This window comes from Monodelphis domestica, chromosome 5 (assembly GCF_027887165.1).
Source record: "Monodelphis domestica isolate mMonDom1 chromosome 5, mMonDom1.pri, whole genome shotgun sequence".
Classification (NCBI taxonomy): Eukaryota; Metazoa; Chordata; class Mammalia; order Didelphimorphia; family Didelphidae; genus Monodelphis; species Monodelphis domestica.
In genome coordinates this window covers 260,746,881-260,774,247 of record NC_077231.1, presented here as the reverse complement: position 1 = coordinate 260,774,247, position 27,367 = coordinate 260,746,881, and the positions used below count along the sequence as shown (strand labels likewise).

At 36.6% G+C, this 27,367-nt stretch overlaps 1 protein-coding gene and 1 long non-coding RNA gene across 7 annotated transcripts in view; one reads left to right on the top strand and one right to left on the bottom strand.

Annotated features, from left to right (window-relative positions):
* Positions 1–27,367, bottom strand: part of ARHGAP21 (Rho GTPase activating protein 21) — a 197,793-nt gene that overhangs the window by 19,564 nt on the left and 150,862 nt on the right. For all 5 annotated transcript variants that reach the window (XR_008912422.1, XM_001376252.4, XM_007504864.3 and 2 more), the window contains 7 exons: positions 5,966–6,124; positions 5,722–5,821; positions 4,998–5,034; positions 4,144–4,269; positions 2,835–3,119; positions 1,531–1,595; positions 1,292–1,428 (listed from right to left, as the gene is read on the bottom strand). Coding sequence is in view for 4 of the 5 variants with exons in the window: in XM_001376252.4 (XP_001376289.2) it covers positions 1,292–1,428; positions 1,531–1,595; positions 2,835–3,119; positions 4,144–4,269; positions 4,998–5,034; positions 5,722–5,821; positions 5,966–6,124 (909 nt within the window). In the remaining variant the exon portion in view is untranslated. The remainder of the gene's footprint in view (positions 1–1,291; positions 1,429–1,530; positions 1,596–2,834; positions 3,120–4,143; positions 4,270–4,997; positions 5,035–5,721; positions 5,822–5,965; positions 6,125–27,367) is intronic.
* LOC130454638 (uncharacterized) lies at positions 9,497–27,141 on the top strand. Of its 2 annotated transcripts, XR_008912423.1 has the most exons (5): positions 9,497–10,174; positions 10,711–10,783; positions 10,931–11,026; positions 24,990–25,059; positions 26,936–27,141. It is a non-coding gene; the product is annotated as an uncharacterized LOC130454638 (long non-coding RNA). The 2 variants fall into 2 exon arrangements; XR_008912424.1 differs by lacking the exons at positions 10,711–10,783; positions 10,931–11,026.

The window sequence follows — 27,367 nt, the reverse complement described above, 5'->3', positions numbered from 1 at the left end:
AACACAACATCTAAGTCTCTAAAGTTCCTCTATTTGTACTAATACACACATAGAGGTATATGTCTGAGTACATGTGCTGACAGTCCAATCTCTTTCTTTTTTAGACCAGATGAGTGATGTTCTCAGTGGACGGAGTTCATTCCAGAAGTGCAAATTCCTGCTTTGCAACTTACAGAGGGTTCACAGGGCTGCTTTTTAACTCAGAGGCCAAGAGCCTTGCCCAGGGTCACATAATAGTTTATTCCCTACTGTTTCTCCTTTTTCTATCTAAATAGAAAGGTAAAGGGTTGGATAATATGCTGGGGGGCTTCCAGATTCTCATTCTGGATAATATGACCCTGGTGTTTTCCTGCTGAATTGGTCTTAGTGAGAATTTATTAAAGGGCTCTTTAAATTATTTCTATTAAGTGGTATAATAGAATGTAATGGACTTCTCCATTAGTGGCGGTGTAATGTCCCTGAACAATTTGCAGGGATCTAGGAGAAAAAAACACTATTCATAAGCAAAGGATAAACTATGGGAGTGGAAACACCGAGGAAAAGCAACTGCCTGAATACAGCGGTTGAGGGGACATGACAGAGGAGAGACTCTAAATGAACACTCTAATTAATGCAAATATTATCAACATAGCAATGGGTTCAAATCAAGAAAACATGTCATGCCCAGTGGATTTACGCGTCGGCTATGGGGGGTGGGGGGGTTGGGGGGAGGAAAAGAAAATGATCTATGTCTTTAATGAATAATGCTTGGAAATGATCAAATAAAATATAATTTAAAAAAAACAAGCAAGACATAGAAAGAATCACAAAATGTAAAATAAATAATTTTGACTACATCAAAAAAAATTATTTATATTAAGAGAAGATGGAGCCTGAGACTACTCAATTCCAAAGTGGATCTCTTTAAGTACTAGACTAGCCTATTTAATTTAAGAGTATGTTTGTTACCTGATTCTGGCTGTCTAAGTCTAGTTTCTGTATAAAACAATAGGTGTTAGAAATTACTTGTGTACTTGCATTTTTGAGGAATACACTTTGCTTGATTTTTAAAAAATTTTTCCAACATACACTATAAAGCTATATCTTTGGGGTTTAAAGCTAAAGCAAAAATACTCCCAGATTTCACTGTCTCATTAGGTCTCTGGCTCTTCAGAAGGTAGGGAAAACTAACTTTCTGAGAATTCTTAGAAAAAGAATTTACATCTTTAATGTTAAGACATTTGTAGAACCTGATACATCAGTAGTCTTGGTCACAGAATGTGTTCTCTACCTATCCAATAAAAGTGCATACCTTTACTGAGGAGTTTTCTTTCTGACTCCTCTTTGGGAGAGTGTGGACTCTGAAATTTTGGTTCTGATTTAGTACCAAGGAGGGTCTGCCTGATACTGAGGCTCTGGCGAGGAGTTTTTGGAAGCTGATCTGCTTTGCTGAAGGAAGAAAATAAATAGTCAACATTCCATGGCTTTTTCTCTGAAATCTGTCTCTATCCCCTCCAAATCAATCAAACACTGGCAGAGTGGGTACCTCACCTCATCAGGTTACTATATTCCTTTATCCTCCGGCTGATTAGATCTCTGCTAGTAGCTCCAGTATCCTATAAAACAATGGAGGCTGGGATTGAAAAAGCAACTTTATCCAAGTGCCCAATTTTTAAAAGTCATATCAAAAGAAAGGTTTCATATTTCTTCTTTGGAACACTTTTGGGCTTAAAAGAAATTGATAGAATCCACAAATGCTTGTCAGAGAGGTCTGGGATTATAATATAACTTTGAAATATAAAAATTGGGGACATTTTTATCTAAAATGGAGAAAGTTAAGCCTGGTTCCATATGGAGAATTTGCCACATATCATTAGTATACATTTTATTTCACAGAAACCCTATTCGTGTCTTGCAGAATGCCATGGTTTTTTAAAATATGGTAGAGTGTGTAAAGGAATGTAGGAAGAACATAGAAATATTAAGTCAGTTTCTCATACTTATTCCCTTCAGGACACTGGGCAAAGAACAAGAGCTTCTCTGAGTGGGACTTGAGTAGGAGAAAGAAACCCTAGACAAGCTCTTCTCCCTGCCTTCATCCTGCATGTCAATAAAGTGGGAGCAAGCAGACACCTGAGGCATCAGATGGATGTCTGCCTCAAGCACCAAGTTTTTGTCATTGGTGGTATTCTAATGTGAGCAGGGAGCATTCTACCCCAGCCAGATAATAATGCAAAAGGGTACAGAACTCTGGTTTGGTGTCAGGTTTCCAAGAAGCCCTGATCCACTGGCAGAACTCTATTAACAGTCATAACCACAAAGACACAAAGGTACATTTTCAAAGTGCCTTCCTGTATGACATCTTGAATATGTACCTTAAACTATCTGAAGGTTTATTATATGAAAAAGGGTGGGTGGGAGATGCAGAACAAGGTCAGAGAGGTGTGTCCTATATAGGGAGGAGCCTCCCAAACATGAAGTATGTAAAAAATAAATGTTGCCTGAGAAGAAAATGGGTTCCTGTCAAGGAACTGTTATCAGGGACATCATGGTGGAAATTCCTCCCTCAGATCTAAACTAAATGAGATCATCTCTGAGGACCTTCCCAACTCTTGAAATTCTATAAGCTCCTTTGCTCCTTACAAAAATGAAGCAACATTCTTTCCATCCAAGAGAAACCAAGACACAGAGAGGCTGATAAGCCACGGGGACAAAGTCAGGCCTAGAATTCACTCCAGGGAAGCACAGCACAATAGGAATACAGTGGTTCTTCCCTCACCATCAGCAGCACTACAGACGAGCACATTTGATAAAGGGTCTCCAGACAGAGACTGTGGGTCCCTCTCAGAACCTACCTCCTCACTGAGGCTGCTGCTTTCCTGGATGGCTTTGATCCAGGCCAACATGTCATCTCTGTCTTCAGCCTGAAACAGGTACTCACAATCCGAGGTGGTAAGTCTGAATACATTTTTCCTCTTGGTTTCACTGTAAGAAATATCTATCAAGCATGCATTTACACTGATAGGTTGTTCTTCTTCTGATGGAGTAATTTGTTCCCGTTTATCTTTGTGCAAGTAAAGCGAATGGCCCCGAAGAACGACATACATCTGTTTCCATGGCCGAATGCTCCCACCAACTCGCTGGAAAACATAACCAGTGCACAGAAGACATAGACTTGTGTGTTTGTGCATACAGTTATACACAAACTCAAAAAGTACTCTCCTTTGGATAAAAATAACAACTCACCTTTATGTTGTCTTATATGTGAGAATACATCTCTAAAGTGCTACATAAATGTGAGATGGCATCCCTACTTCTGAGAAACTAGTAATCTAGTTGGGGAAATATAAATTAAAAAACTATAGAGTATAAGCAAACTGCAAACTATACAAAAATGTGGAGATGATAAAAGATAAGGAGGCAGTCAGAATGAGCTAGGATTAGAAGAGGGTTATTTTGGCTTTTTTGTGTTTTGAGGTTTGTTTGTTTTTGAGGAAGAAAGGACAGAAATCTTGAAGTCTAAGACTGAAGTATTCAGCTTAGCCCAGAGGATTCAAAACATACTATGAACAAACAATATGACTGAAAGCAATGTTCAGTAGTTTTATATTATAGCAAATGATAATACCTAAACACATAAAAAATTTGTTATGTTGATCTTTTAAGATACTTATCACTGAAAGGCACTTTACTTGTGATTAAGTTAGCCAGTGGCCACTTGGAAAGTTTTTATAGTGAGATTTTCCATGAAGGGTATAATATCTGGGTAAAAATCAAATACATTTAATTTATAAAGAAGTGAAGTTATGGCATTTGAACTAGAAAAGGATTAAGAGCCTTGTAATGTAAATAACAAAAAAATGAATGTTGTTAAATGTCTATTAGACAAACTAATAAAAACTGATCAGATCAAAGAACATTACTTTCTTTCCAGAGACTTTACAATTATATTGCCCTAACATGCCCTAACAGGGACAAAAGTAAAAATTTAAAATCATTCAGAATGTTTTAAAATATTTAAATGTTTGGATTTGTAAAAATATTAAAATGACTGATCAAATTCTTATGGATTTTAGCCCGGGATAGCTATGGAATTTATTTTAAGATTAATTTGCCATGTATTTAATCAGTTTGAACATAAAGAAGAGTTTTAAAATTTAGTACCTTCCCCTTATCAGTGACAAGTTGTCGAAAATGGAGCCATCCTTCCTTGGCTGCATCACTGAATACCTCAGAAGAGGAATCTTTTCTGGACCCAGAGTCTTCTGAAGATTTCTGGCTGTCTAAGACCTACAGAAAAGGAACAACAACAAAAACAACCCAAAATGTCTTCTATTTTTTTCTTTAAAATAATTGGTATAAAGAAATAATCTAGGGATATGAATTAAGGAGTCTTCAGAACTCAGCTTTCAAATTCCTTCAAAGTGATTTCAACTTACTTGGTTAGACCCTAATGAACATTTTCTTTACAGTCTCTTTAGCAATTCCTAATCACTAGGTAGTTTGCCTCTCCTTTTCTCTTTAACTCTAGTGATCACCCAGGTAAGAACTCATTCTTTGCAATTTATAGTCTTAGAGGGCTGCCTAGAGGATTGAGAGTCAAAGTGGAATTGATTTTTGAACTGAAGCCCTCAGAAAATATTTTAATAAAAACATATACATTTGGATAGCAAGGTTTTTGATAGTATAACAGAAAAGCAAGAAAAATGATGAATTTCATTGCTATCAAGATTTTACTTGTAAGTTTTATTTTCATATTTAGTTAAAAATAATTGAGGAATATTTGGAAGACTGTTTGAGGTAACATATATGACAAATATGTATTTTATAAAAACTAGATGAGTTGATCTTATATTTACTATTGTGTAATTTGGGGCGGAGGCTCCCCAAAATATTTAGGTACTAGTATAAGTTGATTTCTTGCAAAAAAAAGAACCATGATAAAAATGAAGTTGCTACAGTAATAAAAAATAAACAGAATCAGCTACAATATGTTTGAATATAAAATAAATACCTACCTTGATTCCCTTCAAGCTAGATACATGTTTAAAAGACCTGTTGGGGAAATAAAAGAAATCTGAATATGTATAACACTTACAAAATAATACTTCAAATACAAAAGGGTATTTCCAATGTGTCATATGGGAGAGCTAACATTCGATAAAAATTGACTTAATATTCTAAAAGAATTTTTCTAAGGATGAGTGAAAACACAATTACATGAGTAATCTCCCAATTCTATACGCTGATCTTTCTTAATTGAAATAGCACAGTAAGAACCCCAAAGAGGTTAATTAATAATAGATTAATAAGAGGTAATAATCTGATAGTGGCTATCTGGATTCTGTGTGCCTTACTGCCATTTAAAGTTGTGTACTCCAAGGAGAATGAGAAACAATAGCATGTTATTTCTCCACTCCTTTAAATAGTACCTCATAAGTAACTACTTCATCCTCCTTGATAGTCCATTTACTCTCTTTAATCTGAATGGACAAGAGTCAGGTAAAGAGTTTAAAATCCACAATGCAAGAAGAGTCTCTAACATATAATTCAGACTAGGAAAATTTTTAGATGCACTTAAGGGACCCCATTAAAGTCAGTTTATCCTGTACATATTCTGATATTTAGGCATGATTTCATTTTTCAGACTTTTATAGAAATTAACAAATGGAACACTTCAGAATCCCCCTGCACCAACACACACATAGAACATGTGAGGGACTCACAACAGTCAGTCCTCACCCTTTTGCCTCTTCTCGGTAATCATCCAGGCCTTCATCATAGGACTTTGACCTCTCCGTTTTTGAGTTGCGCTGGCCATCTAGGATGGGCCCAACAGATCCTACACATAAAAGTGAACACTCAGATGACTACAGTGGGGTTTTGAGATTTATTGCAGTGACAATCAAGTTATAAAATATTATGGTCTCTTAGATTAAAAATTGAGGTTAGAATTGGGTCTAGACATTTATTACTTTATACTTACCATGGTCATGTGATAGCTGACGTCGAATTAGAGGGGCTGAAGTTGTAAGGCTGGGAGGAATTGTTGCTATACTGGGCACGAGAGTGGCGGAGGCCGAAATGACAGCAGAAGCAGGAATGTGTGCAATATCATGATCAATGCTTGGGCTGGTGGGCTCATCTATAAAGGAATGCAGTATATTAACCTGTTAAACGGTCTCATTAACAGATAAGAAACTAAAGAAAAATTGGACAGTTTCTAGGTACCAATTTTAAAACTGAATTAGCCAGTCATGAATCAACTTGGGGGAGGGGGTAGACTTGATCTTATTCCCTAGTAATAGTTTAGTAAAGAGAGGAACCAATGAAAACATAAAGCATGATCACTGTTGCAAAAAACAGCAATTCAGAACATTAAATTGGATCAAACAGATCTCCACATAAAATGAAAATACTTATCAAAGTAATTAGTTTAGAATCTCCACTGCAACATTTCAATTTGAAGTTCAACTCAGTAAAAAAGCAGTATATGTGTTTCTTTGCTCAGGAGGAAAAAAATCAGCAATTAATATAATGACACTAAAAAACCTTACTTTTCGTCTTATAATCAATACTGTGTATTGGTCCTAAGGCAGAAGAGCAATAAGGCCTAGGCATTGGGGGTGACTTGCCCAAGGTCACACAGTTAGAAAGTGTTTTGAGGCCAGATTTGACCCTAGGACATCCCATCTCTAGACCTGGCTCTGAATCCACTGAGCCACCTAGAATGACACTTAAAAAAAAAAAGTAATGTATTATTCATGAGAGAATTATAAAACAATGAGAAACAATAATAAAATTATTGTGAAGTTGGTATTTCTACATACTAAAAAATTTCACTGATTATAAAAGGAATTGAAGTTTCCATTTGAATTGAAGAATTGAATTGAAATGAAGAAAAGCTTCCCAAACTTTATAAAATCAGAAGGGTTAAATCCAGAACCTTAAAGTTTTGGAGGTACTGCAAACATTATTCAAAGAGACAAAGGAATGAAAAACCTGATGAATTTGAATTCTCCTTTGTGTAAGTACCAAAACCTCACTAATTGTTTCCTAACACACATAAATAAAACAAATATTAGGTAAACACTGAAGTCAAAAAAATAAAAATTCAAATACTAGTCTTCAATTTGCTGAAATACTGATATGTTGCTTTAATGAATATGTATGCTGTAGTTATAGATAGATCTTTGATTCCATAAAAAGTGCTTTCAAAAATGTATTAATCCTGAAAAAGGAGAATCATATCTTTTTAAATAAAGATGTCACTATGTCTCTGAAAACACAAATACCCCCCCCACACACACACACACAAATCATGAAAGGCTTCAGGATATTATATTGTCAAGGGACAATTAGTGAAGCTTGACAAGTTGAATGATACAGTTTTTTAAAATTCTTGTTTCTTTAATATTTTGGGATCAAAAATTTTCAATGATGAATTGGTTATTTTATATTTCCTTTGCTTTGATAGGTATTTAAAAGGAAGAAAATATTTTTGAGCTAGGCAATATTCCTTTTTTCAAAAGCAAAAGGACACTGGCAGAGTTGAAAGAATTCATGAAGTTTAGAAAAAATTCTTAAGACAAAGTCTTCTAGTTAATAATAGTGGCATTTTTCTCAGCAAAATGGACTAATATTCTAGCTCAGTCATTATTCCTACAACAAATTTAGTGTATTTTTAAATTTAAGATTAAAGGGAAATGAAAAGTGGCTATGTGTTAAAATAGTTGGAACAAGAAATTAATTGATGGATTGTTGACCTAATCAGAGAGCAAAGACAAAATCAAGTTGGGAATTTATCAACATCCTCTTAAACTTTATCTAACTCTAAATTCATAGTGCTTGTAATAAATTGTTTCCAAATATTTGTGAAATTAAGAATACATATATAGATGTAAAGATATATACACACATATATACCTGTTATATGTATACATATGTTGTGTATCTATGTATATGCATGATCTAAGAATCATTCCAAAGATACAAATTCTAAAGAAGTCATAGAAATCTGTTTCAGAGAAATTTTAAGTATACTTCATACAATTAAAAAAGGGAAACAATCATTTCCAAACACGTACAACATACACATATGAAGAAACAACATTGAACTAATTAATTTGTAGCAATTTTAGTGTATTTGTTGAAATGTATTTTCTGCACTTATTCCTTACTTTGAAATTCTCAGAGATTCCTCTTTATATTATGGATTTTTGTAGTACTTTTTAAAAAACCCTTACCTTCTGTCTTAGAATCAACATAATGTATTGGTTCTAAGGCAGAAAAGCAGTAAAGACAAGGTAGTATCTGGGGTCACATTTGAATCTGCAACTTTTTCTAGTATTGGTTCTCTATACACTGAGCCACTTGGCTGCCCCTTTTAAAATGTTTTAATCATGCTGTACTCTGCTAGTTTCAAACCTCTGAGTTAATCCACTACCTGAAATATTACTCTTATTATTTGTCTGTCTGCCTCTACGTGACTTCCAGCCAATAGTATGAGTTGAGAATAAAATGGTCACTTCTCCCACACAATAACTCATCCAATATCTGAAGGCTGTATGGCCTCCCAATGTTGAAGGATGCTCTATTTTCCATCACTTTAAAGAAGAGTCATTATTTTATGTCCTTGACCAAAAAGCAATGTGACTGGGCAGTAGGTGGTATATGCACCATCCTGCACCCAAATTCAGAACACAGCAGCATGTGTTGGAGGATATGAAGGGAAAGAGACAAAATAGAAAGAGATCCTTAGAAAAGCATAAATTAACATGATATTGTGTGGTGCTTTTACGTATTGCGTCCCACATGCCCCCTTAAACTCTAAGTCGATTCTCCGGCCCTCTGCAGTGTGGACGGCTCAAGGTGCTAGGAGGAGGAGTGACCGACTCAGGGTTCTGCTGCTAGGATGTGTCTGAGGCGGGATTGAAATCCAGGACTTCCTTGCTTCAAGGACGCCTCTCTCCAGTCCAGCGCATGCTCTCTCGTGGGATGTTAAAGGCCCTACTGTGGCTCTAGTCTGTGTAGGAGCAGGGTAACTGCTGCATGACACAGGATCATCAACATAGTCGAAAAGTCGGTATCCTTGGAAATGAACCCTGAGGGCACCAAGTTTAGTCTGAAGTTCTCAAGGAATGTCACGTTCAAGAGCCATCGGCAGAATACAGAAGAGCTCATGAAAGAAACCTGCTATGCAGTGTGACACTTCATGTTAGAGCGCAGCCCCGGCCTGGACATCCCCGTGAAAAGGCATTGAGGCGCCGGGTCTGCAGAGCCCCCTGCCCTCCTGCTGACGTCGGCCGAAGCCTAGGTGGGCCATCCTGGTCACTTGGCTCAAAAATCAATGAGAAGGGGACTCTGCTTGGGTTTGGGAACAAATCCTCGTAAGGAGCGTCTAAACGAGTTCTAAATGTGCCCCCATTTTCAGCGGGATAGAATCACTGGATCCTGACCTCAGAAATCACGGAATGCGGCTGGCACAAAAATTCCAGGTTACTCCTGAAGAGCTGGCTTTCCTAGTCAGACTCAGGAGGGCCCGGGGGGGAGGCCCTTCCTCCTCTCTGACGATGTCTGCCGACCGCTCTGGGCCTTGGTGAGGTCCCCTGTCAAAGACCCTCTCAAGTCGGCTTCTGGCTGTCAAAATGGGAAAAGGCAGGAACTGCTCGTGTCTAGATTTCTCTAGTGAACCTAATATTGCTCAGTCTCCCAGAAGACTGTAAAGAATTGTACAAGCCCAACCCCATAGAGATGGAGCCTTGAAGGGTACCATGAAGGGCCAGTGGGGGTGGGGCAGAAAGAACCCCCCCCTAGAATTCCACCTTAACAAGAACCACTTTGGGTCCCTGGCACTGAGCTCCCCAAAGGCTACTGGAACCAGTGACCTCCTTGGGACAGGGCCAAGCAGTCAAGGAGGAGGGCCAGGAGGGAGATCTTCTGGGGTAGCCCAGGGGGTCCTGACCATGCACAGTGAGCTAAAGGGGTGACGGACTGTGGTCAGACCTCTCTGAGTGAGGTTCTCTGGGGTGACAAGAGCTTTCCATGTGCCCCGCACCCATGAGCTTGATCCTACCCGTGAGAAAGGGACAGAGCTGACAGCAGGGGCTCCCGGGGCTGGCGGACTGGGCCCAGCCCCTCTGCTCGGGTGTCACGGCTTCCATCATGACCCTCCATTGGAGCGGGGCTCCCGCAGGTAAGGGTGACCAACTGGCCCAACTTCTCAAGGGACTGGCAGTTGGGGGAGGCCCCAAGATTCCATGGGCCGGGCCAGTACACACCAGGGGCCCTTAGGCTGAACCTGTGCACAGGGAAAGGCTGCATATCTGTGGTGGGGAAGGGAGAGGCATGCAGTGTCCTGACCCCAGGTCTTATTCACTAGCTGAACTGCAGGAGGGAGAACTGAGCTAAATTCTGAAATGAAACAGAATTTCTGGTTTGAAGAAACATGACTCACAAATCTGATTTTCTGACAACTGGAGCAAAATCTGCAGTAGTCCATCTGAGGAGAAGACCCTAGAATGGGCCACAGTTTACACTGATAAAATCTAGAGAACGGTTTCCTTCTACCACAGGTGACCCAGAAACAAATGATCTGAACTGAACAATTCCTAGGTTGCCATTTCTGGATGACACTTGGTGAAAGTGGGGTGTATACTCTCCACTAAGAAAGCTGCCTCAAGCATTCCATAATGAATAATTTCTGCTAATTTAGACAGAATTTTCCTTCAGGTAATCTGGATCAATTATGACAAACACAGGAGTAGTATTGCCTACAATGATACGCTCCCCCTGTTGAAGGCAGGTGAGTTCAAATTTATCTCAAAATATTCTGAAAAATGTTTTTCACACGGTCCTGATTAAATAAAACTTTCAAAAACAGTAATCCCTCTGAAAGATTCAGTGGGTTTCATAATAGCAGCTCATGAAAACAGCCCTTTTATGTTTACAGAGCTTTCTGAACTGTTCCCATGAAGTCATTAGAACAGAAAGGAGCTTCTCAATGTTTGGATGATTTGCCAAGGGACACATCACTAACAAACAGCAGGTACAAGACTTGACCACTATTCTTGTGACATTAAGTCCAGTGCTTTCCACCACACCACCCTATCTCTTTGGGGGCACTAAAAGTTTCCTCTTCTGATGCTTCATCCTGATTTTCAGAGGCCAAGTTAAGGATGCAAAAGTCCAGGATAGGCCTATCAAGTTCGAAAAGTTCTGAAGAAAGACTGTGTGATAGATTATTGCCCAGTGGTCAAACTGAGTTCAGAGGTTCCTCATCAAAAAGACTGGCCACCAGCTCATGAATTTTTTTTTTTTGCTACACTAACTTATTAAGTAACATTTTAGCTCATTTGTTGAGGAAGTCCCAAAGACTTCTTGGATTCCCTATATATTCTGAAGGTCCCCCAAAACTCTAGTACTGTGCCACCTGAGAATAGATAGCTAGATGGCACAGTGGATAGAACAATGGGCTTGTAATCATGAAGTTCAAATCCAACCCCAGACACTTACTAGCTATATAACTCTGGGCAAGTTTCTTAACCTTATTTGCCTCAGTTTCCTCATCTGAAAAATAAACTGGAGAAGGAAATGGCACACCATGCCAGTATCTTTGCCAAGGATCCCCAAATAGAGTCCCAGAGAGTTGGATATGACTGAAACAACTCAACAACAACAACAAAGTGATATTAAAGCTTAAAATGGAGACTTTGGTGACATGCTGTAGGATCCAATGCTTGCCCCTCAGGAACCATGGTGGGCTCATAATGCAAAAGAGATGAAGACTGAGGGCAGGTTAGTATTTTGCCTATAGACACCCAGTCAAAAGAGTAGGAGAACCAGGACTTTCACAGAGTAGGCCTTTTTCATTCTGAATCAAGTTTTCCTTCCTCTACAATGTTCAATCTTCTACTAAAACTTGGAGGAGAAGCTATAGTCTTCTTCCATGGAAGAAATGATTTACCTTTGGAAGTACTAAAGAAAGTTCATCATCTGGGTTGCTTTTCCATTGGTTTTAAGCTTCCCTATACAGCTCTTAAAATGTAAGGAAGTACAGCATAGTTAGCTTTGCAAGGAATTTTACCATGAACGGGAGGAGAGATGTGTGTAGGATAGGAAGCAGGGAGGATGGCAACAAAAAAGGCTTAAACACACACACACACACACACACACACACACACACACACACACACACACAACCCCAGAGACATGGGCATGATTCTAAATGACAGGAAAGGAGTCAGAACTGACACTAAGTGAGTGAAAGAGGAGATTATGGAGTAAGGTTTCTAGAGGAAAGAGTAAGCTTTTGGGGAAATAGCTTTATTTTTTCCTAGAAAGGTATGAAGTGAAGTCTTGGTAGCTAAGAAAGTTCGTGAAAACAAGTGCCACAGGAAGCTTGAGAAGAGAAGTGAAAGTTTCCATGACTGCTGTGGAGTAGAATAAAAAAAATCATGCATCAAGACAATAAAGGTTCAGCTGAACTTCAATAATAAATTTATTTCTTCAACTGATTCAAATATGGCTCCATATTAAAGAGATAGTGAGAGCCCAGTGAAGTTATTTGGTGGTCCAGATGAACACCTCAGATACTAAAAGAGCCAGCAGATGAGATTACTGAACCACCTTCAACAAGATGATAAAGACTGAATAAATAAAACGGTCTCACAAGCTTGGAAAATGGTAAATTTTTGAATTTTCCAAAAAGGGAAGAGAAGAGAACCTTAAACAAGGCCAGTAAAATCAATGCCAGTGAGCTTAAGTATGATTCTTGGAAAAATTAAAGAACTAATTGCAAAAAGTTGGTCAGTAAACAAGTAATATAAAGAGCCAGTGTGGTTTGACCAAGAATAGGTTAAGACAAACCTATTTAGCAAGTGGTTTTAGTATGTGGTTAGCAAGAACCACATACCATTCAAATGGAAGAGATGGAGAGCTATCCAGATGAAAATAAAATTAGATGTATTAGGCACAAATGCCAGAATGGGAATTGGATTATAAGGTACACTGGACCCTTAAATCCTTTCTAAATCCTTTGTAGGGGACAGTTAGTTGACTTACTCAACTAAATGTAAGTTTTGCATGGAACATTTGGTTATAAAAAATGAAGCTCAACCAAATTGTTATAATACTTGAAAATCAAGATGGGATATGGTAAGGAGAAACTTGTAATATCCTTACAAGAGTGAAGTTAATGGCAGTAAAACTGGCTGTAAAATCATGAAGAAAAAAACTAATGCTCATATAAAGTAAATAGAATAGCCAGAATATTAGGATTACTGAGAGAATAAAATTGTTTGAGGAGTTTTGTTTGGAATGGGGTGGCGAGTAGATTATAAATGGGTAATTTCAAGTTTGTTTTTGTACACATGATGAGTTGAACTAAATGTGAGGCATTCAAGTAGAAATGTCCTTATTCATTCATATTCTTTTCCCGACTCCATTAATTATTAATACTTTTTTCTCTCTTTAGAATTTTGCCTTCTTATCCTCAGCACCTTACACATAGCAAGCACTTGATATTCCTAATGGACTGAATTTAGAAAAAGAGGGATTGAGTTGAAGGAAATTAAATTGGGGTTAGCAATCTAGATTTGGGAGTAAACCATATATCAAGGCAAAGAATGATTAAGTTTGCCAAAAAATACAGAAAAGAGGATTGTGGTGGGATACAGTGGAATTTGCCCTGGGTTCAAGCTCTGGTTCTTCTGATAACTTGCTTTGTGATAGAGACTAATTTCTTTATCTCTGTGGAAAATAGATTCCTTATAAGTGGAATGAGGACATGGGACAAGGTAATCTCCCAAGGCCTCTCTAGCTTCAATATTCCATGTCATCCATAAGAAATAGACATTTGGTAGAGAAGAGCATAAATAGGAAGAAGTATGAAGATATTACTAAAGAAGAAGAGATTTGTTCAAAGAAGTTAGGAAAATCAAGAAACTGAGGTGTCAATGATTAGAAGGAATTGTTCCCTATTATTTAATATATCTTATATCTTAAATTCCTAATTTGAAAGTCAAAAGCTATACCTTGGGATTTTTTTGTATCACTTAGAGTAGCTAGCTTATTGTTTTAATGTATAGTAGAAGTATTTGCTTGGTCAAGTAAAAGTTGAAATGATTTCCAGGTTAACTGAGTACTATTAAAAAGAGACTATAAATTCAATCACCTCTACTGAATAATGACCCTAATATTAATCTATAAAGCACATTTAAACATATCAGTTAATATAAGGTGTTTAAAAACAGCAAACTTATTCCACACCCCAAGTGAGAGCATTCTGTGGTTATCTTACATTTTAGAAATCCAATGATTTTGTCTGTTCTCTGCCATATTATTCTCCAGCTGCTGATCCATAGTTTTAATTTTCTCATGTTCCTTCCTCTACCTGTCCGAACAATCTTCTGGAATAAAATGACAGGCTAGTAGTTTGCCTCTAAATTTTGCAAAAGCTCTCCTTATATACATGTATGTAGTATATAGGTATATATCTAGTAAATCAGAATTTTTCTTTCCCAATTTTTTCTTTTAAAAAATGAAAATAAGAGGTCAATGAATTGGGCATGCAAATTAAAAAACTTAGAAAGTGAACAAATTAAAAATCCTCAGATGAAGACTAAACTAGACATCCTAAAAATCAAAGGAGAAATTAATAAAATTGAAAGTCAAAGAACTATTGATTTAATAAATAAAACTAGAAGCTAGTATTTTGAAAAAAACAAATAAAATAGACAAAGTACTGGTCAATCTAATTTAAAAAAGGAAAGAAGAAAATTGATAATATCCAAGATGAAAAGGGAGACCTCACCTCTAATGAAGAGGAAATTAAGGCAATCACTAAAAACTACTATGCCCAACTATATGGCAACGAATATGACAATCTAGGTGATATGGATGAATATTTACAAAAATACAAATTCCCTGGATTAACAGTGGCAAAAATAGATTACCTAAACAACCCCATATCAGAAAAAGAAATTGAATAAGCCATCAAAAAACTCCCTAAGAAAAAATCCCCAGGTCAAGATGGAGTCACAAATGAATTCTATCAAACATTCAAAAAACAACTAATCCCAATATTATACAAACTATTTGACAGAATAAGCAAAAAAGGAGTTCTACCAAATGACTTTTACAACACAAATATGGTACTAATTCCAAAACCAGGCAGGTCAAAAACAGAGAAAGAAAACTATAGGCCAATCTCCCTAATGAATATAGATGCAAAAATCTTAATTAGGACACTAGCAAAAAGACTCCAGCAACTCATCACAAGGGTTATCCACTATGACCAGGTAGGATTCATACCAGGAATGCAAGGATGGTTCAATATTAGGAAAACCATCCACATAATTGGCCATATCAACAAGCAAACCAACAAAAATCACATGATTATCTCAATAGATGCAGAAAAAGCCTTTGACAAAATACAACACCCATTCCTATTGAAAACACTAGAAAGTATAGGAATAGAGGGGCATTTCTAAAAATAATAAACAGTATATATCTAAAACCATCAGCAAATATCATCTGCAATGGGAATAAACTAGAAGCCTTCCCAATAAGATCAGGAGTAAAACAAGGATGCCCATTATCACCTCTATTATTTAACATTGTACTAGAAACACTAGCAGTAGCAATCAGAGAAGAAAAAGAAATAGAAGGTATTAAAATTGGCAATGAGGAGACCAAGCTATCACTCTTTGCAGATGATATGAATCAAAAAGCTAGTAGAAATAATCAACAACTTTAGCAAAGTTGCAGGATATAAAATAAACCCACATAAGTCATCAGCATTTCTATATATCTCCAACACATCTCAGCAGCAAGAATTAAAAAGTGAAATTCCATTTAAAATCATCCTAGACAATATAAAATACTTAGGAATCTATCTGCTGAGACAAACATAGGAACTCTATGAACACAACTACAAAACACTCTCCACACAATTAAAACTAAATCTAAACAATTGGAAAAACATTGATTGCTCATGGGTAGGACAAGATAACATAATAAAAATGACCATCCTACCCAAATTAATTAACTTATTTAGTGTCATACCCATTGAACTACCAAAAAACTTTTTTGCTGAATTAGAAAAAACATAACAAAGTTCATTTGGAAGAACAAAAGATCAAGGATATCCAGGGAAATCATGAAAAAAAAAATGCGAAGGAAGGAGGACTTGCAATCCCAGATCTCAAACTATTACTATAAAGCAATGGTCCTCAAAACAATTTGGTACTGGCTAAGAGACAGAAAGGAGGATCAGTGGAATAGACTTGGGGTAAATGACCTCAGCAAGACAGTGATTAGCACAAAGATTCCAGTTTTGGGGACCAAAATCCACTATTTGATAAAAACTGCTGGGAAAATTGGAAGACAGTATGGGAGAGATTAGGTTTTAACCAACACCTCACATCCTACACCAAGATAAACTCAGAATGGGTGAATGGCCTGAATATAAAGAAGGAAACTATAAGCAAATTAGGTGAACACAGATATACATGTCAGATCTTTTGGAAAGGAAGAGCTAGAAAAAAAATCACAACATGTAAAATCAATAATTTTGATTACATTAAATTAAAAAGGTTTTGTACAAACAATGTAATTAAAATCAGAAGGGAAGCAACAAATTGGGAAACAATATTTATAACAAAAACCTCTGACAAAGGTTTAATTACTCAATTCTATAAAGAACTAAACCAGTTGTACGAAAAATCAAGCCATTCTCCAATCGATAAATGGGCAAGGGACATCAACAGGCAGTTCTCACCCAAAGAAATAAAAACTATTAATAAGCACAGGAAAAAGTGTTCTAAATCTCTGATAATCAGAGATGCAAATCAAAACAACTCTGAGGTATGACTTCACACCTAGCAGATTGGCTAACATGACAGCAAAGGAAAGTAATGAATGCTGGAGGGGATGTGGCAAAATGGGGACATTAATGCATTGCTGGTGGAGTTGTGAACTGATCCTACCATTCTGGAGGGCAATTTGGAACTATGCCCAAAGGGTGCTAAAAGACTGCCCTCTGATCCAGCCATAGCACTGCTGGGTTTGTACCCCAAAGAGATAATGGAGAAAAAGACTTGTACAAGAAAGAATATTCATAGCTGTGCTCTTTGTGGTGGCAAAAAATTGAAATATGAAGGGCTGCCCTTCAATTGGGGAATGGCTGAACAAACTGGTATATGTTGGTGATGGAATACTATTGTGCTCAAAGGAATAATAAAGTGGAGGAATTCCAAGGGGAATGGAACAACATCCAGGAAGTGATGCAGAGTGAGAGGAGCAGAACCAGGAGAACATTGTACACAGAGACTGATACACTGTGGAACAATCTAATGTAATGGATTCTCCATTAGTGGCAATGCAGTGACCCTGAACAACTTGGAGGAATCTACGAGAAAAACCACTATCCACATTCAGAGGAAAAACTGTAGGAGTAGAAACACAGAAGAAAAACAACTGCTTGAATACATGGGTTGAGGGGATATGCTTGGGATGTAGACTCTAAATGAACATTCTAGTGCAAACAACATCATTGAAATAGGTTCTGATCAAGGACATAAGTAATACCCAATGAAACTGCGCGTCAGCTGTGGGAAGGATGTGTGGAGGGCAGGGAGGGAAATAATGTAATTATTGTAACCAAGGAATAATGTTCTAACTTGACTAAATAAATTAATTTTTTTAAAAATGAGAATAAAAATAGCTATTAGGTAAATATGTATAACATATACACCAGCTATTATTTTATATTTAGCTACAATAAATGGAAAAAGGAACAAATGCCAAACCAAATCACTAATGATACTATAAATTTAGATATAGGTGAAATAATTTTAAACAAAATTGATACATAAGATTTCATTTTTGCCAAGTGGTTGTTCATTTTACCTAAGGATTTATTCTAATATTCCTTCAAATAATATTCATTAATGTAAGAAAGAAAATGTGGTAGTAGCAGAATTTGTTGTTGTTTAGTTGTTCAGTTTTGTTTTATCTTTTGTGACCCCATTTGGAATTTTCCTGGTAGATATTGGGGTGATTTACTACTTCCTTCTCCAATGAATTAAGGAAAACAGGTTATGTGATTTGGCCAGTGTCACAAAGCTGGTCAGTGTATGAAACTGGATTTGAATTAAGGTCTTCCCCATTCTAGGCTCAGTCCTCTATCCCCCAAGTCATTTAGCTGCCTTCTGGAAGTGTACTATACTACAAAAGAGATGAGGAGTCCCAAGCCCATGGGTTTCTAGATACAGGTATATGACTAATGATTACACTTTGGGTAAGTCATTCAAACTGTTTCCAAAATATATATACTAGGGCTGTTGGAACAGATCACCTATAAGCTTATTTTCAGCTTTGAAATTCTATGATTCCATCTCTCCTATGCCTAATGGAATTGAATGGAACAAAGATCATAGAAAAATAACTGCGAATGTAAAAAGTATAGTTAGAAGAAATTTTTTTCATGGTTGGTATAATTATGACAGAAAAAAGCACATAATCATGTAGATTATCCTTGGGGAATTTAAATTTATAATGTGAATCAAAGATGAATTCATGCAATTTGGCAAATCAGGATTTTTGGCAATAGATAGGAAACAATCTAGAAGAATAATCAGCTCTTTGACTCATTTTTGCTATTTCTTTCCCTTCTATAAATAGTGTAGCTTTTCCTTCACTAACTTTCACCCGCTCCCCTGCATGTTTTTTTAATATTATACCAAAACAAGTTAACTCTATACTCTGGATAACCCACCAATCTCAAAAACACTAAACATAGATTTGGAGGAATACTGAATTTGTAAAAGCTAAGGTATAACATTTTGCATGAGGCCCCCAAACAGGAACACTCAATTTATTTCTTCACTTGGGAATATGAACAATTTTTCTGGTTCTTCATCCCATTCCTTCCTCAGTAAAGGAAAAGTATGAAAAGGAAGCATAAATAAGCCCAGCATTCAATGAAACCTATCAGAATATGTAATTGTTAATAGAAGTAAAACAGTAATTTAAAAACACACTCAAAAACTCTTTGAGTACTGGGGTTTAAATCGTACCTCAGCTAGTTAAAGGTCTGTGACCTTAGCAAGTCACACAATGGGCATCACTTCCCTCATCTGTAAAGTGAACGTTTTGGATTCAACCTCTCAGGTCTCTCTGATTCTAAGTTAATAGGGCCTAATGTTCTAAAAGTAACATATCAAGTACCTTTTCAATATTCTGATCTAAAATGTGGGAAAAGGAAATATACTTGACCCACTTGGCTTTTTGCTAGCTGAGTTAAATTCAAAGCTTCTAAATAACATAAAGGGTAAGCAGATATGCATTCATTCACTCAGCAAGTGCACACTGAATACTACCATACATGACAAATGCTACATGGAATCCAAAGAATAAATACCACCCCACTGCCTTCATAGATCTCAGTCTTGGCATAAATGAAACAACCTAACGAGGGAGTTTTACGCTTAGATTAATTTTTTAAATTATGTAACCGGCTTGCTTTGTTAAAAACACATGAAAAGTGAAACAATGAAAGGTTGGCCTGGCCTCCAAAGACTGGGCTTTGGAACTGCATGCCTCAGATAGGGTCAATATAAATTTTTCATTAATAGACTACCCCTGAATTAATGGCTCCTACTAACTCTCCATGAAGATTATTAAGTGATGAAATTTTGTGGGTTGATGCATTTATAAATTGTTAGAACTTATTTCTATTCTGTCTTTCTCAAAATCTTTAACCTTTCAAATGATTTGATTATTTGGTTTTGGTTTATACCATACATTTTAATTTTAACATTTGGATGTATGATTTAATTGTTTAAATAATAAAAGATTTGATCCTTCTTACATGGAAGGAAAAATAGGGTTGGGAGGGGATAATTTTTAAATATACACTTTTAATTTGTTTATACTTACCATGATCACATGGTAGCTGACGTTGAACTAAATGGGAGTGAACAAATTGTGAGGCTGGGAGGAACTGTTGCTATAGTGGGTACTTGAAAGGTGGATGTAGAAATGAGAGCACAAACAGGAATGTGTGCAATATTATGGTCAATGCTAGGGCTAGTCAGCTCATCTACAAGGTAATACGCAACAAATTAGCAATGTAAATATTCTGGTTTTTTAAATGGCAAGTGGATGTATTACTGTTAGAGTGACTATTGGACAAATTGTGTTAAACCTTAAAAGTGATTTCCTTGTCACAATTGTCAAAACCCACTAGAATAGTGTATTATCTTGTCATTGAATCAAATCAGAAAAATGTTTACAAAAAAGGTTTCTATTTTTAAAAAATGGATCTAACTTGACAGCTAACAAATATTAAAAATGTTAATGCCAATAATTCCATCACCTACTTAAAATTACCTTCACTGACATGTCTGGAAAATTATTATTTACATTTTGTTAAGACTTACAGGATACATATACTGACAGTTTAGATAATAAGATTTTGAAGTTGTTACAGTTTTAAAGGTCTAAACTCCTTTACATGATTATTAAGGATGTCTAAGATAATTTCAAGATTAGTATCTCTTCTATATAACGACACCTTTCATTTTATAATTGAATATATTTCCAGGAAAAGTTCAATTTTTTCCATGCATTGGTGATTTTGTGACTCAGTATGGTGAAAAACTCATAGCATTTAACAGAAAATATAAAAGTCAGGAGCAGCTAGGCCAGTCATGGCAAACCTTTTGGAGACTGAGTGCCCAAACTCCAACTCTCACTCTGCATGTGAGCCCTGCCCCTTACTCCAGACAGAGAATGGAGGAAGCTTCTATTGGACTGTTGAGCAGAGGAGTGGGGGATAGCAGAAATGTCCTCAAGGTATGGTGGAGAGAGGGAGGAGACCAGTCACCTCTGGCACATGTGCCGTATGTTTACCAACATGGACCTAGGGTAGTTCAGTGGATTGAGAGTCAGGCCTAAAGAGGGAGATCCTGGGTTCAAATCTAGGCTCAGATACTTATTAGCTATGTAACCCTGGCAAGTCACTTAATCCTTGTTGCCTGTCCTTATCACTCGTCTGTCTGGGAACCAATACTTAGTACTGATTTTTAAGATGTAAGATATGGATTTTTTAAAAAAACCCAAAACATAAAAAGCAATTTCTTTTTCACAAACTTGAAACAAATGTTTTAATTTATTGTTTAAGGAAAAAAAACAACTTAATCAGGTTAAAAGTGTTAAAAATGTACAGACAAATTTAAAACTTGAAGTCAATCATTTTCAGGCATATGACTTAAAACAGAAAAAGAAAGGAGAAAATTCAAATTTTTTCCAAATAAACTGATCAAGACATTTATTAAGCCATTAGTAGCAATAAGTAAGTACTGTGCTATGCTAACTGCTTAGAAGTACATAGAAAGTAAAAAATAGTCCTTGCCCTAAAAAAGTTTATGTTCTATTGGATGGAGACACCAAATAAAAAAATTGTAGAAGTTTATAATACTTATGTATCACTTTAGAATTGAAAAAGGACTTTACATACATGAATCTCATTTGTTCCCTACAACTCATGAGATAGGTAGAGCATACTATTCTCCATTTTACAGATGAAGAAACAGGCTTCGAAAGGTAGCTGCCTAGATTCACACAACAAAATAAATTACAAAGCTAGGACAGGAACCAGTTTAAAAATTAGATCAAGAGGAATAGTAAGTAATATAAGCTGACTTTCGTTCAAATAAAATCACTGTCAATCCAAAAATCATTAGGTATAACTGCCTCATACTTTTAGATACAAAAATGTATTTAAAACTAAGAAGATAAATTGGAGAATGGTTATTCAATTCATAAATGGATTTTTTTAACAGAAAGGTACGCTTTATTATTATAATATCTTTCCTCTAAATAACTTCTTTCTTAAAATTAAGTTTAAGGTTTGATAAATATGCAACTTAAAAAAAAACCCTTTCCTTTCATCTTAGAATCAATACTGTGTATTGCTTCTAAGGAAGAAGAGCAGTAAGGGGGCAATAGGGGTTAAGTGACTAGTCCAGGATCATACAGCTAGGAATTTGTCTGAGGCCAAATTTGAACTTGGATCTCCCATCTCTAGGCCTGGTTCTCAATCCACTGAGCCACCCCACTGGCCCAAATATGCAACTTTTAGAAAGCATATAGTACATAAAAAAAGACATTTTTATTTTACATGTGGTCAGGATTCAAGTGAAAAATCTGAGGACCTAGTAAGTTAATGATTTTTCTTGAAATGTATAATTGTTTAATGAAAATTTAAAAATGGCTTAGGTAAACTGTTCTTTAAAAATGTTTTAAGATGACTCTGGTAGTTGGGTAGCAGTTGTTTTTAGATTTCAGATGAGTCACTCTCCATACCTGCACATTTAGTGATCTAGTCTCATTTACTGAGGGTTCTTCTTTTATAAGGGATGGCATACATTACACTGGAGCTGCTGTAATTACAGAATTTGCCAGAATGGTCAGCTTCACTGCCCTCAAATATAAGTACTCAAGGTGCAGAACTTATATCCTTGAAACATGCCTGTATAATTGCCAAAGATAAAAAGGCAATAATTTATACAGATTCTAGATATGCTTTTGGAATTTGTCATTCAGTGGGTATGTTATAGCTTCAGAGATGATTTTTAACCTCAGCTGGAAAATCTATAGCTAATGCAAAAATTATTAATGAAGTTCTTTTTGCTATCCAGCTGCCCAAAGCCCTAGTCACAGTTCATTGCTCTGCCCATGCAAGTGGCACTAACCCTGTCTCTAAGGGAAATGACAGGGCAGTGTGAATTTCAAAACTATTCCACCCTAATCAGACCATTCTTTAGAAGATGTGATTTAGGTATTTCCTGATCAGTAACAATGGAGGTACTTGAAATAACAGAATCAGGTCTTAGAAACTCTACATTCTCCACCCTACTCAGTTTAACAAGATTTTGAAGGTCTGCATCAAACTCAAGATTTAATTATCTGAGGAAATGGCCTTCAACAGACATGTGCAAAAAAAGGAGAGACCTCTGGGCTGTCCTAAGTCGAGCTAAGTCCTCATTGGTATAGATGAGATGCAGAAAAATGATGTAAAAATGTCCATATAAGGCACGACACTTCCTGGCCCTTCCTCTTTCCCTGGAGAGACAACTCTGACTGGCAGCATGCTAAGTGTTTCGACATCTTGGAGTATTGGGTGGTGATTTTTGCCTTGCAGCAGATTTCAGGTTCGGGCATCTTAGCTGAGCCCCTTTGGAGGTCAGGCTGATTCCTTCCTCCTTCATACTCCAAACCCTTACTCCCTTATCTCCTGATCTCCCCACCCGATACTAATCTGGTGGGGGGAGAGAGAGAGAAAAAACCTACTCCTTTTTCTTCCTTCTTCTTAATCTTCTCCACTATTAATTAAATCACCACAAAATTTGGCAGCTGACTTGGGTATTTTATTATTTGGGATTTCCCTTGGCGACTACTTAAATTTAGATTTTTTCAGTCTCAACCATAATTTCACCCTTTATAGCAGATACCATTGCAAAGCTAGCGGCTGAAGAAGGGCCTGAATTAATTTTAACATTAACAACCACTGATGACTTAAATTTATCACCTTCTTATAATGAAAAGGAAATGGAGACATGGAAGCTAAAATTTAAAGCAAAACAGATTAATGGAGTATGGGAGTCATCTGAAGAAAAACCCCTGCTCCCTAGAAGTTCTATCACTAAATTTGCCAATCTATTCATAAAAATGGTCACTTTGGTACTCAGGGCATCATGGACTCTGTTAAGAGTATGGATAGCCCAGCCTCTAAATTGTGTATAGCCTGCTCTACCTGCCAAGCATATAACCAACACACCTTTGGTGGCAAAGCTTTTGGTGGGCACCCTCTGGTTTACACACCTTTTAAGCACCTGCAAATATTTTCATACCAATGCCAAAGGCTGGGCATTATAAATTTTATCTAGTCATAGTGGATCAACTGACCAGATGGCCAGAAGCATTTCCTACTGCAAGCCACAGAGGCTTTTGTTGCCAAGGTGCTTTTAAAAGAGATTATTCCTCACTTTGGCCTGCCAGCATATATTGATTCAGACAAAGGAAGTAATTTTACTGATTCAGTTTTATCTCAGATATATTCTTGTTTGGGGATAACTCCTAAATTCCATTTCCATATCATCCCCCAGAGCTCAGGCCAAGTTGAAAAAATGAACTGAGAACTTAAAACTATGACAGGCAAATTTTGTGCTAAGACACATTTAAAATGGCTTGAAATTCTCCCTCTAGCCCTATTTTATCTTAGAAGCAAGCCCAGGAGAGATCTACATATCTCACCATTTGAGATGCTTTTAGGACATCCACCTATACAGGCTAAGCCTTTTCCCCCTGCATATACATCACTATTAGGGGAGATACTTCTATTGTTTTCTATATATATAGGAAATTACAGCACAAACTGCATGCACTCCATGAATCTGGAGCTGTAGTATAAGCAGGACCAATAGACTTTTCACTTCATGTCATGACCTGAACCCAGGACACAAGATATACATAAAGAACTTCCAGCTCACTGGAACAACTCATCCTTCCTGAGAAGGGCCGTTTCAAATATTGTTAATCACTCCAACAGCTATAAAAATTGGAGAAAAAGACTCTTGGATTCATTGCTCACAGGTAAGGTAAAGAGAACATCTTCTATTGAAACTGATTGACTGTATCCAATCACATGCATTGGAGATAATAGTCCATAGACAAGTGGACACTGTTTTGGGGAACACATTGAATTCCTGAAATTTTATTTTATTACTGCCGTTCTTTTATTTTAATTAGAATATTTGATTTTATCCCTTTTCTCATTTCTTATACTTAAAGTACATACAATCATTTTTTATTCTACAGTAATATAAGTTGAAATATATATTTGCTATAATATTAATACATACCCCAAAACTTTAGACTATGGAAACCTGCCATTTATTGATAAATGTTATGGGACTGTGATTAATGATTGTGTCTGATTCCAGGAGAAGGGAACAAAAGAGCCATTATACAGTACCAAGGAGCACAAGGTCAAAAAGGACCAAACTAATCCAGGTAGGATTGATGAACTTATAAGCCAATACAAAAGGACTTGAACCTAGTGAGAGACTCAAGGTTGCAGCACTTGACATATGTTAAGATACAGGACACCTTATACCATACCCCTTGTGAAATACTCCCAGACAAGTACCAAAGTTTGGCTATCATCCTGGCACCTCCATCCCTGAGCATTTAGGTCAAATCAGACCATGGAATGACACTTCCCTATCACACAAAAATCTAGTCCTTTTTTTTTTTCTCTTATAGTATGGCAACTTGGCTGTTAAATGGTAAGTGAAATATGACTGCATTTTGTCCTACAGATTTGTGGGACAGAAATTACTTTAATTGGACCCAAATACAAGGGCCTATTTTGAAATTATTCTTATTTCCTCAGAAATTTTTATATGCATAGATTTTAATATTTTGATTCTGATTTTGACTTTTTTTCTTTCTCTCAAAGTTTAATTCTTCTATTTGTTTTTCTCTTTATGTTTTTGGTTTTTCTTTTGATAATTGACTCATACAGCCCATAATTCAACCATGTGTCCTGAGCTAATCTGGGTGTTGGCTGATACTCTCTTCAGGGGGGATTGTATTTTCACGAAATTCAAGATTTAAAATTTTGTTCAAGAAAAAAATTTTTAGGGAAAGAAGCTTGCTAGCTCCTAAAAATCCAGAGAAGATCCAGAATGAACTTTGAGGTGCAGTTGAATGAACTGAATGGGGTTGAACATTTATTTTGAATGTACACTTATGCCAAAGGGGACTGCACCCAATTGGTTTTTGTTAATGCACCCAGCAAAACATTGGCTTTGCTTTCTCTTTCTTCTATTTCCCTCTTATCTCTAACTATTGTAGTTTCCTCTTAGAAGGTGCAATTTTGTATGCACCTATAGTTAGAAGTCTTTTAGAGGTACAAGATGATTACTATAGAAAGGAAAACTGTGAATGAAGCTTTTGCATTTCTGCCCACTGAGCTGGAGCAGATAATGGCTGGAATGTGATGGGAATGGAATGACAGTTGGAATATGTAAGGATGATATAAGAAAATAAGTACTGTTTTATTAGTTTAGAGATAAGAAGTAAAGTGGTTGACTTGAGAAAGAACTGGAGTTTGAAGCAGAGCTGAGAGAGCAGGTTGATTTCAGATGTTGACAGTTATGACCGTTTTTTCTGTGTCAATTATTCTCTCTGAGAGTTGGGAGTTGCTCTCTGGCAGTTGGCAGAGACACATACTCAAGGGACTCTCTCTCAGGGCTGGAAGAGGTAACATCTTTGCCTCTCTCTGTCTGAGGGAAAGATATGAAGGAGCTTGGTGTTTTCCTTTCCCAACTGGGGAAACACTATTGAATATCTATTGTGGTTGTTATAGATTGTTTAACTCTAAGAAGACCAAAGAAAGATGGTCTTTTGATTAGACTCTGTGTCTTAAAAAACTTGATTAACTTGATTCTTGCTGAGACTCAACCAGCTAGCCTTTGCTATTTTATAATTTGAAGGCAAAATTAAGATTTATAAGGATAATAGGGGTAGTTTTTATTTAGATAGTATAAATCTGGGTGAGTCAGATTAGGGAGGATTAGTGTAGCCTGTGAAACATAGGAGAAGCAGTTCCTTGTGGAACCTGGGAGTTTATTTGGGTGGATTTAGAATTAGAAATCCTGTTTTAACCTTATATATTTCAATAAATATTTCATTTTTATAATAAGAATCTCTTTAGCGTCGTTGCACCTGGTCCTGAAGGGAAGTTCACATTTGAGCTTCACTTCATCACTGAGGATACTTTTGATTACATTTATCAAAAGTATCTGTACAGTCTGAATCTATATTGGACAGTTTTTCCATCTAAATATTTTATTTTTATAACTCGCCAATTTATTTTTACAAGTGAGAGAAGAGGATTGTGGAAGAAACTGCTAATGGAAAAGGTCTTTGCCCTCTGAACTCAGCTGAGTGTGGAGCAAAGACCAGGAGCTCTATATCCCAACCTGTGGAATACCTTGCCTCCATTCCCTTCACCTGGAGAAGAAAAAGGTTCCCGTATGTGTGAGAGCATTCATTAAAGGAAGAACAAGGCAAAGTAAGCTGCTGAAAGGGGTTGATCTCTTAATTTCAGGGGGTCACCCTGAAGATTCTTTACATCCCTTGACATTCTCAAGGACACATGCCTTTTGTTTAGTAAGATACAGATAGTGACTAGCTAAGAAGAAGATGGATAAGCTGAAACTGAGCTATCTTGGCTCAGCTGAGGAAGAAGCAAGGGTCTCCTATTCCCACATAACTATCCCCTTTCTTGATTTACTATTATTATTAAACTACT